This window comes from Notolepis coatsorum (genome assembly GCF_963971535.1).
Source record: "Notolepis coatsorum genome assembly, chromosome: 16".
Taxonomy (NCBI): Eukaryota; Metazoa; Chordata; class Actinopteri; order Aulopiformes; family Paralepididae; genus Notolepis; species Notolepis coatsorum.
This window is the reverse complement of record NC_140180.1, coordinates 20,600,963-20,612,194: the sequence shown is the minus strand read 5'-3', so window position 1 is coordinate 20,612,194 and position 11,232 is coordinate 20,600,963. Positions and strand designations below refer to the sequence as shown.

Sequence of the window (11,232 nt, the reverse complement as noted above, 5' to 3'; positions counted from 1 at the left end):
TGACGGGAGCAGAGGGTTAATGAAGACCTAGCCTCGGAGAGAGAGAGAGAGAGAGAGAGAGAGAGAGGAGAACTGGGACTTCCTTTTCATCACCTCCAAGCTGCTGAGCTCCAGTGTGGTGGCTGATGACCGCCTCCCCGGGGGCTGGGCTGCGGGGCTGAGACGGAGAGACTGTGTTTGCTGAGGGGGGGGGGGCGGGGCGGGGCCGGGGGGGGTGGGGGGGTCGGGGACAGCCCCAGCGGTGTATGTTGGTCATCTGCAGTCGCACACACTCACTCACAAGGACCATGTGGTTTTTTTCGCCGCCAAGGAGAAGCCGCCTCCCCTCGCGGAACTGGCACGGTGCCCACCACCGCGGTTGCGCCAGCTTCAGCGTGTCCTTGTGGATATTGAGTTTCTGCTGGTGCTCTGTGGCCGTCAGGGGCCAGAACTACCACCCTACTGTGAACACGCAGTATGGGAAACTGCGCGGCGTGAGGGTGCCTCTGCCCAGTGAGATCCTGGGCCCGGTGGACCAGTACCTGGGCGTTCCCTACGCCGCCTCCCCGGTGGGGGAGAAACGCTTCCTGCCCCCCGAGCCCCCTTCCTCTTGGTCGGGGATCAAGAACGCCACCCACTTTTCCCCCGTCTGCCCGCAGAACATTCACAACGCCGTGCCCGAGATCATGATGCCAATATGGTTCACCTTCAACCTGGATATAGTTGCCACGTACATACAGGATCAAAACGAGGATTGTCTGTATCTAAACATCTATGTTCCGACCGAGGATGGTGAGTGTGTCGGGTATACAAGTCAGAGCCAAAAACCTCCCCTTCTCTTTCTCTTCCTCTTCCTCTTCCTGACTCCTCCTCCTCCTCCTCCTCTGTCTTCTTATCTTAATACTTTGTGTCACCCCTTGTATTGTGTCAGGAGCATGACCTGTTGTCTGGTGCATGCGGTGTCTGTATATTCACCCATCTCCCATCCTGACTTGATCTTCCATGCAGTTCTTTTTCATCAACTCTCCCCTACCCATGCCACTGTTAGAGGTTCCTCTTTTGTGTTTTACACAAGGCAAAAAAGTAACCGCCCCCCCCCCCCCCCCCCTTCCCCCCAACAAAAAAACACACAAATGACCAGCCAATCAGGAATGAGACTGAAAACAAACCCAATCAGACGAGGAACAGATTGGACCTACTGTAGAGATCTCGGTGCACCTCCCTTCCCTCACCTGTCTTGACTGTTCTTGGGATCGTAGCCATCTTAGCGATTTCTAGCCTGCCTCATATGAGAATGATCTACTGTAGGGTTGGTGAAATATTCTATCTGGTACACGAGAGGCCTGTGGCATCAGCCTGAATCATGTAAGACCCCTTACACTCTCCTGGGTTCATCCAGAGTTTGTGTTTTTTGCAAACTGCAAATTTCACCGTACCAACCGCGCCTTCATGTAGGCTATCTGGTGTCCCTCCATTATGTTACCAAGGAGACCCACACAGCACAATGGGCTTGCAAATCGGAAGGGCCCTCTTAAGGGCACACTCGCTCAAACTGATAATGCCGACGTAATGGTAGGAGTTTATCGTATTGTAATGTGGAAAGAAATGTAAATAAACGAACAACCCACTGCAACAAATATTGTCCATAAATAAAGTCCAGTTTTGCTGCTGTGTGGCTGCAATGGGTCTTACATAGAAGTGCATGTAAGTATGGGCTTCCTGTGTCCCAGGGTGCAGCAAATTCATTCCACCATATTGGAATATTTCTGCAGCAACACCCCCAGTTACTTTCTCAATAGGTCCTATGTTGTTCTTGTTGTTGATGACTAAGGGGTGGGGAGGAGGGGGGCGGGGGGCAGAAGGGTCTCAGTCAGTCTGAGCTGTTGCATGACTCCTGCGGCCTTCTCCCACAGCCTTCTGTTATTTTGTAGTATTTTTTATTCATTTTACAGTCAAAAGAATATCCAAGGAATGTGCCAGGAAACCCAACAAGAAAATGTGTAGAAAAGGAGGTATGTAAAAACAAAAAAACGTGGAGTGAAAGAGAGAAATTGAAAAAAAGAGTAAAGAGAGAGAGAGAGAGAGGAGAGTGACGGGTGCGTCCTCCTCTCAAAGCCCAGCGTGACGTCGCCGCCCATCAACTCTGGATACAAAGTGCTGATTGGAGCGAACATGGGACTCAGATTAACCTTTGACGCGTGAATGACGTGTGGTGTGTGTGTGTGTGTGTGTGTATGTGTATGTGTATGTGTATGTGTGTGTGTGTGTGTGTGTGTGTGCGTGTGCGTGTGTGCGTGTGTGTGTGTGTGTGGTACTGTAAGGGTGGAGGCGACTCCCTCGAGTAAGTAAGGGCCTTAAATGAATAGACGGCAATGTCTTAAGAATGAACTGTGTATTTCCTCCTCCCCCCCCCCCCCCCCCCCCATAAACATTATCGCATCAACAACGTGTGCAACGAATAGCTTGAATGAATGAATTACCTTTTTTTAATCGTGTCACTAAGCTCGATAAATGTTTAAATACAGGTTTGACTGTTGATTGAGTCAGAAGCAAAATTGCCAAATTAAACTCCCCAGATAGAAAATCAGAGTCGGCGTTGAGAAGGAACTTTGGTCATGTTTCAGACGGGGCTCTGACAGCACTTAAGACGCCCGGCTTATTGGAAGTATTTGTCAAAGACGACAACTGAGAGCATTTGAGCCTCTGTTGTTGATTACATTTCCACGGGAAAGAGGACGGGCCCAGTTCTCCCTCACATGTATTATTCTCAATTGTTCAAAGGGGCATTTTACTGTCACCGCGGCTTTCGTCCGTCCGCGTTGCAAAACGCTTAAGCCCTCTGCCAGGGAGAAGCGCGGTCCAGATTCCATTATCAATAGGTACAACAAAAGAAATACACTTTTAATAAAAGGCGCATTTTCTTCACTCGCCCAGAGGCACTGGAGGACCTTACCGGTAGCCTCCAGATGTGATCCCAAGCATATCTCCGCTCGCCAGTAAACAGTCTTTCTCGGCGATGAGGCCTCTTGCTGTGGTTGATTTTCTCCGAGGCAGGAGGCCGTTATTGGCCTCTCTGTGGGAGCTCTCACACTCGACTTTGGTAAACCAATTTTGTCGGGAGACAGACCGGCCCTACGGGCACTTTTGCTTCTGAATTAGTCCCAGTTGTATAGAATACACACAGAAATATCTCTTTAATATTCATCTCCAATTGGATTTTTTTCAATTATCTTCCCCCATGCTTAGTAATGAGAAAATGGTCTTTGCTTCACATGTTGGTTTTGTGACACGTTTATTGTGCCGAGCGGTGATTGTTGCATAGCCGCTCTCTTAAACATAAAGGCTGTGATTTTCAATCTCATTGGAAACTATTTATTTTCTTTCAATTGTGCCTATTTTCTAAACCGTCCCAGCTTTTAATAACCCCGGCCTATGCCAAATTGAAGCGTGCTTTATACTTCCTAGGCGACACAATGACGCCATTCTCTGTGACCGATTTTGTTTTGGTTGAGCCTATTAAACAACAAAGATCAAGTTTTCCTTTGATAACTCTGAAGTGTATTGAAGAACGCCCCGTCGACAACTTTCACGTTTTACATAATTCAATGTGTTGGTGATGAATATCTCTGATGACTGTGGTGTGGTGTATCTCATTTCACAATGTACACTTTTCACAAACGTGTCATTGCAGGGTGAACAGTTTCTTCTTTGTTTTAGGCCTGTGTTATGGGCTTTCATCAGCGCTGGCCCAATGGCACACCTAAATCCAGCGGGCCCATTGTTATAACGTTGTGAGCCGCGTTTCCCCCCCGAGACGACACGTCTTTGAAAAGGATCCATTGTGATCTATTTCGTCATACTGCTTTAAGTGCTAATTCATGATCTGTTTTCCATTAACTGTCTTATAAAACGCCAAGTGGCCTGAATGGCGGAGCAGAGGCACACTGAACCATGCTTTCACCACAACTGCTTGTTTTAAAAAGAAAAGTATCCATAAGAACCTTATGGAATTATGTCGCTGACTGTTGCCTAGCAACTGCACGATGCTTTGTATCAATGTCCAGGTCTACTTAACTAACAAGAAAAAGCATAATGTCCTTGACCATGTTCTTCTATAGGCTACACTTGGAGATTGTGTTAATCAACAGGCAAATGTCTCCCTCTGGATCTACATGGTGTGCCAGAATGTTCAGAACACCATTGTGCTTGTCAGAGAAGGTCCAATATTGACCTAGGGCCAGGTAACCCCAGAGCCCATTTATTTATATATACCAATAATATCGTTACCTAGTTAACAATGCAACAAATTGTAGATGATTCTGACATCCGGGGTAATAACCTGCTTAGAAACGAGGAGGCGTCTGATCCCAATTCAACTCAATGTCGGCCGAAGTTTCCACACTTGGCGGCGACGTACGTTCACACGTACGCTACACAGTGACGCAGTGACTAGGGATGGGTACCTTTCACATTTGAACCGATACCGGTACCGGTACCTGTGAATCGATACCGGTACCCAACGGTACCTTTTTTCGGTACTTTAGTCTCAAGAAATGTAATTTACCTACCTCAGTCATGAAAAAAAATCCAAACTTCAAATAACTACAATTTCGACAGTTTTCGGCTTGCCATTGCTCCGACTGCTTTGTTGTTGAATCAAGTCAAATCCTAGGTAAGCATATATTGTGCGTGTGAACGTTGACATGAAAAGAAAAAAGTAAAAAAAAATCTCACTTGATTTGATAGTACCGACGTGTTTCGGTTCGGTACCTCAAAACTACCGAATTCGGTACCCATCCCTAGCAGTGACCCGTCCTCCTTTCACAGTGCCCTTGACACAAAAGCAGGAAATGAGAACGAGTGGGTTTGTCTCCCTCTCTGAAACGCCTCTGATGCGTCTCTGTATGAACTGCGGGGGGGAATCACATGGTGCATTTTTACATCAAAGATGTATTCAAGCAGAAACTGGGAGGACAGGCTTCACACACCATGGAGTGTAGCTCCCTGTCAAGACATCAAAGACTCGAATCACTCCCACAGTCCCGGTCAGACAGCCCGAGACAAAGTCTGCTTCCCCAACCTAGACAGACGTGTTATGTTATTCAGTGTGGATTGTCATTATTCAATGGTAGGATTTGGCAATTACAGGAACCGTATTCATGCGATGTTCCCCGCGTATCTCCCCTCTTAGACTAGCGGGTAATGCTCCCGCCGTCTCGAGAGGCCCGCCTGCCGGTACCGCGGCCACAATGGCGCGTTCAATATACGCTTGAAGAACGGCCGCGCTACTTCGGCGTAATGGTCCGCCGCTCGCCGTGAACGAAATGTCATCGGTGAGAGAACAACGGCTGACCTTCTTCGTAGTCATCCCGGGCAACGGCACCGCGGCGTCCAGGCGGGTAGCGCCCCCTGAGGTCACGCAGAGGAGGCCCAGCCTGCTAAATCAGCAGCGGGGACGTAGCCCTCGTTGTACGCGCGCGGACTAGCAAGGCGGCGGCGGGGGCCTGGGACGCCGGAGCCTGTGGGTAATATCACTCGGTCATTTCCCTCCCTCTGCTCGGAATTAGAGTGAATGGAGTGAGGAGAGGGGTAATGATGTGCAGGGACACAGCGAAGCACTATGCCGTTCCACATCGCTAGATTTGGCTGGAGATGGGTCAATGTTGTGAGGACAAACTCTGATGAGGTCACCCTTTATCCCCAGCAGAGTTTCCCTTGTGTAATTGATTGCCGCACTTTAATAGAGCACCTGTAAAGACCTCGGGCCCTTGTGATGAGCTCCTTATTGTGGCCAGAGTCGCGGCGATAATAAGGCACGGTCATTTTGTGCTGCCTGTTTGTTTTCCCACGCAATCTTCTGCTGCCGTTTACTGTCTTCTTGTCTCTTCTTGTACTACCCCATGTTCCCGACCGGTCTCTCTGGATAACGCCAGGCCCTGGCAGAGAAACCTCTGCCCTAGTTTATGCCCTCATCACGAGACCATTTGAGACGAGTGCCACACAATCGTATTGTAAATCTCAGCTTGGTTCAGTCCTCCTCATGCGTTCTTATGCGCAAACAGAGGCATCATATGAAGTCTGGTGCCAGTACCCAGCGGCCATGTCCATTGCCAAAAACGGTAGATTAACTACCCCAGCTGAAATATTTGACATCTCCCCCCCTCCCCTCCCCTCCCTTCTCCCGGAAGGCTGACCTCCAGTTGCTGGAGAGCAAACTGCAAAAGAGGCCCAATCCCACTTAGATCGAGTCTTGGCCATGGCAAACGGTAACACGCCATGGAAATCCCTTTGGATGACCGACTCAAGCCTCAAGGAGGGTGGTGGGGGGGGCTACCGAGGAACGTGGCAAGGGCAAGGAAACGCTTTACGGAGAAGAAAAGAACAAATATCGGCCCGTATGATTTGGAAATACAGCGGATGTCCTTTGTCTGATAGCGGAGCGCCTCTGTGAAACGTATCTGGGACGGAGGATGACCCGTAGCATGAGTGCGGGCCGCAGCCGGCCACCAGCGGCGGCTTCATTCACCGCGACTTGAGATGCAAGACGCGGCTTAAGCAGGAAGTCCCTATTCAGAGCCCCCCCCCCCCCGCTGCTGAGCTGGCCGGCTCTCGCAGTCAACCCAGGGCTCAATATCTCTGTTCTGTTCTTTGTTTGTCCCGAGCCCAGAAGAGAGAGAGAGAGAGAGAGAGAGAGAGAGAGAGAGAGAGAGAGAGAGAGAGAGAGAGAGAGAGGCGAGAAGTTTAGAATCAAACGCCCGGCGAAGCTCCACGGTCCACACAAGGGAAATGACAAAGCTTGAACCTTTTGGTTTGGCTTTGCGTTTCATGTGGAAGCGTCGGAATACCGTCTCGTGGACCAGAAATAAACCACCTTCTGGCCTTAGACAGAAGAGCTGGCTCGAAGCCGAGCTTTCTGTGTAAGAATCCCATGGTTTTTGCAACATTGATTCTATGCATTGCAACCTTCTGTGCGCTTTTTCCTTCAGATTCCACAGTCCCATGTTTATCATGAAACATGTACATTCTGCGAATCATTCTCCCTGTTTTCACGTGAGATAGACAGAGAGATCAGCATTTAAGGTCGCTTTCAAGCACCAGGGTGAACGGGTTTGAAAGCAGCCAATGCCACATAAAAAAAGAAATACAGTTATTTTTTTTCGATGCGAAAGATGCTTACATAATGTACAAAAGCCCGCTGGGTTTGGACTGTGCTTTTTTAAGATATTAGCACACAGTCTGACTTTAATTAGAGGAATATGGCGACATAAAAATGCCCTGGTTCGTTGGGATTCAAGAACAGAGAACAGCTTCCTCTGGGTTTGACGTCCGCGATGTCGGCATGTTGCGTTTAGTTGTAGTTTGATGTGCAACCTGTGTCTTCCCCCCGACCATGCTTGTTGCAGACAGACAACTTGGCGAGCCTTGTGTTTGCTTTTCATTTTGAGGGCAGCTGAGGCGCTGTGTGAGTTTTGGCTGTCCTTTACGGCGGGATTACTGCCTCCTTAACCTTTCCGCTGCATTCTCCATCATTCCATCTAATGTGTCCTTCCCAAGCTGTTCCCTACCCTCTACACTGGGAGACGGAGAGAGGGGGGGAGAGAGAGATAGAAAGAGAGCGAGAGGAGGGGGGTGGGCAGAGAGAGAAAGCAGACAGGAAGAGAGACAGGGAGAAGACAGAAACAGGGACTCTGAAAGAGAGAAATGGCCACCCGAGGACTGGAGACGGAATATAACCAGCTCTAAATTGTCAAGGCTGCAACGTTTCACGTCTCACTAACTCCCTTTCCACATTCTGACCTTTCTAATATTTAAGTCCAAGGCCCATCTATTGTCAGAGAACCTTTTCCCACCAAAGGCAAGGCAGTTCATTTAACATGCACCCCTTTTACAATGTATTAAGTGAATTGTGGATTCAGTAAGGGAGTCTCTCGAGTTTTAGCTGTGTGTGTGTGTGTGTGTGTGTGTGTATGTGTGTGTGTGGGGGGGGGGGGGGGGGGGTGGTCTTATACAATTCCAATGTTAGCTACTATGTCTGTTTGCATGCATTTCTATTCGGTAGGAAGTGTTCATTTTCTTCAAAAGTGGGCCGCTTTCAAACTGATTTGATAAACGGCGACTCTTGGTCGTTTGAGTTATCAGGGAACATGGATAAATAGCTGTTGTGCTGAATGCAGCACATTCCAAAGCCTGTGCGACTTATCAACCCTGGAGTCAGGCATGCGAGTCATTTCTGCTGAATGCAGCACATTCCAAAGCCTGTGCGACTTATCAACCCTGGAGTCAGGCATGCGAGTCATTTCCAGAATTGGCTTCATTGTTACAATCCTTTTGTCGCTCTCGGTATCACTGCTACATCATTAAAAAAAATGTCAAGGTCAAATACGGGTTCGGTGCAGGACGGCAGAGGATGTGGCATGTTTACGATTCCTATTACGGCCCTGGCATTTGATGCAGACACAAAGAAAAACAGGATTCACAGTGACAGTGAATCAGTCACAGTATTCCCGTCGACGCCAGCCTTCCGTCGAGTCATACCGCGTCTGAAGCACTATCGCTCAGTCAGGACTCGGCGGCAAAGCTACTCCGCTCAACCTGGGCTTCATTTGGCGCGAACGCTTCAGCCTTCGCCGAATTGACCCGTCTCAGACCCCGCCCTCTTTTCGGTTCTGCTTTGTCCAATTGGCCCGTTGTCGCTTGAGAAATGACGCTTGGAAGATGTTTTCATCTCTCATCGCACTCGCCATGCATTTCCATGTTCAATTTGCGTTCATCATAATTGGACCGCGTGGTAATGGGAAGTGTGATACAGTGTGATACAGTGTCAAACCGAAGCTGTGGTTTTCAAGTAACATTCTCAAATCATTTTTGTCAGAAGCCCGGCATAGTATTTACTTTTTCTGCCAGCGATTTAGAATCCCAAGAAATCCCATGACCCAATACTGCAGATAGACGATACAGGAGTAGGGGCGAGTAGCTCAGGTCAGGATGTAGAGCAGTCGTTTTCCCGATTTGATTCCAGCGTGTCAAAGTGTCCTTGAGCAAGACACTTAACCCCTACATGCTCCCGATGAGCTGGTCGGCACCTCGCATGGTTGCCTCTGCCGTCGGTCTGTGGGATGTATGAGTGAATGGATAAATGTGAGGCATAAGTTGTGAAGCGCTTTGGATAAAAGCGCTATATAAATGCACTCTATTAGGAGTAATGTAGATATTTTGACCCGGCCCTCTATGTCTACATTTCAGAGTTAGGGAGTTTATTGTGTTGACACAAGATATTTATGGATTCACACACCGGTCCTATGGTTCCAGTAGTTTTCAAAAACAGTCACAATTACTTTAGAATCCTCATATTTACGGTCAGACATAATCATTGAATGAACAAAAAACGGTTTCATCCACCGTGTCCAGGATATTGCATTGCAAGCATTATTAAGTCCAGGTGTTGACCTCAGCGACCGCATAGAAGACGGCCACTTGAACGGCGCCAATTTGCAAAGAATAGAATAGAATAGAATAGATAGAAATACTTTTATTATCCCGTGGGAAATTTGACACTGCAAATCGCTCAACATTTAAACATTTAGACAGAACAAGTCACGAATTAGAATAATACAACGAATCAAATCAAGTTGCCTAGGATAAGAGTAGAGTAAAATAGAATAAAAATGGAATAAAATATACAGTAAATAAATACAGTAAAAATATACTGAGGTCTACAGTAGGTGTAATATTGCACAGTGCTGTGTCAAACTAAGTCCAGGAAGATGGTAACTGCCACTCTGTGCTCAGTGATGCATGCAGTGAGGCACAGTGATGCATTGTATAGTCTGATGGCTGTTGGAATGAAGGACTTCCTGTGCCGTTCAGTGCTGCATTTGGGTAGTGTGAGCCTAGCACTGAACATACTCCTCCCGTCAGTCAAGGTCAAAAATCCTTTCGGAATCCAATGCGAATAATATCCTTCCAAATTCCATAGAATCCATTCAGAATCCATTGTGATTTGGAACTAATACAAGCGTTGGAAGTAAGAAAGTCAATTGTATTGTTAGTCACCTATAGAAGACTCCGGTAGAAATGTCCCAAGGTTTTGTATATAGGACTCACAGGGTTTTCCTGTTGGATTCCTAAAGGACTCGTTCGCTCGGGTGAAGCCACTGGTATGACTCTGCTCCCAACCATGTGTGCAGCCTAGTTAATTGTAATACAACTGATACCGTAAGTCCATTGTAATAGATACAATTGTGCAATATTCATAATGTTACCCATGAAATAATGTTTAATAATGAACTACCATTGTGACGTGTCCTTTCCCGGGGAAAGTTATTAATTATTACAGTCTTGAACATTATTATTATTATTCTTTTTTTTCATATTGTACCTGCTCTGTGTGTTAATGAGACATGTCCTTGAATGCTTGTCTATAATGCAATTCATGTATTCACTCCAATGTAATTATTATTCATACGTGGTCTCCAATAATGCAATGGCGTTGTGCTGAATTACCTCCGCATCTCTGTCTTGACAAACATGCTATTTTGAATTTCCCTGTGCCTCTCTGTGTCTCTCCCCGCTTCCACATTATAGGGGCCCACGCAAAAAAGCAGGGCGAGGATTTATCGGATAACGACGGTGATGAAGACGAAGGTATTTCCCGTGGTGAACATAGATGATGCATGGTTTCTTTTACTCAGTTATAAAAAATAATTTCTTCCGCTCATGTTTTTTTATTTCCCCTTTTCTAAATGCAGTCATTTTATTACCTGTGTTGTCCATAAGATATGTCCTGTGTATAAGATTGTGTGTGTGTGTGTGTGTGTGTGTGTGTGTGTGTGTGTGTGTGTGTGTGTGTGTGTGTGTGTGTGTGTGTGTGTGTGTGTGTGTGTGTGTGTGTGTGTGTGCGTGCGTGCGTGCGTGCGTGCGTGCGTGCGTGCGTGCGTGAGAGAGAGACAGAGAGGTTTATGGATTTCTATGTCCCTATGAATTTAATTCTGGGGGCGGGAGGAGGAGATTCAGATGGAACCCAGTAAGTGAGCCTGGAGATACCGAGCCATTTTAATATCCCATACAGTGACTGAAGAAAGCATTATTACAAGGCCAGCAGCGGCAAAGAGCCCTCTCTCTCTCTCTCTCTCTCTCTCTCTCTCTCTCTCTCTCTCTCTCTCTCTCTCTCTCTCTCTCTCTCTCTCTCTCTCTCTCTCTCTCTCTCTCTCTCTCTCTGTCTCTCTCTCTCTCTCTCTCTCTCTCTCTCTGTCT

General features: G+C 47.4%; 1 protein-coding gene across 1 annotated transcript in view; it reads left to right on the top strand.

Annotated features, from left to right (window-relative positions):
- Positions 1-287: 287 nt before the first annotated feature.
- Positions 288-11,232, top strand: part of LOC311242920 (neuroligin-3-like) — a gene marked incomplete at both ends in the record, with an annotated part of 81,593 nt that continues 70,648 nt past the window's right edge. Inside the window, 3 exons of the mRNA XM_084331985.1 lie at positions 288-771; positions 1,932-1,991; positions 10,564-10,623. Coding sequence (XP_084188111.1) covers positions 288-771; positions 1,932-1,991; positions 10,564-10,623 — 604 coding nt within the window. The remainder of the gene's footprint in view (positions 772-1,931; positions 1,992-10,563; positions 10,624-11,232) is intronic.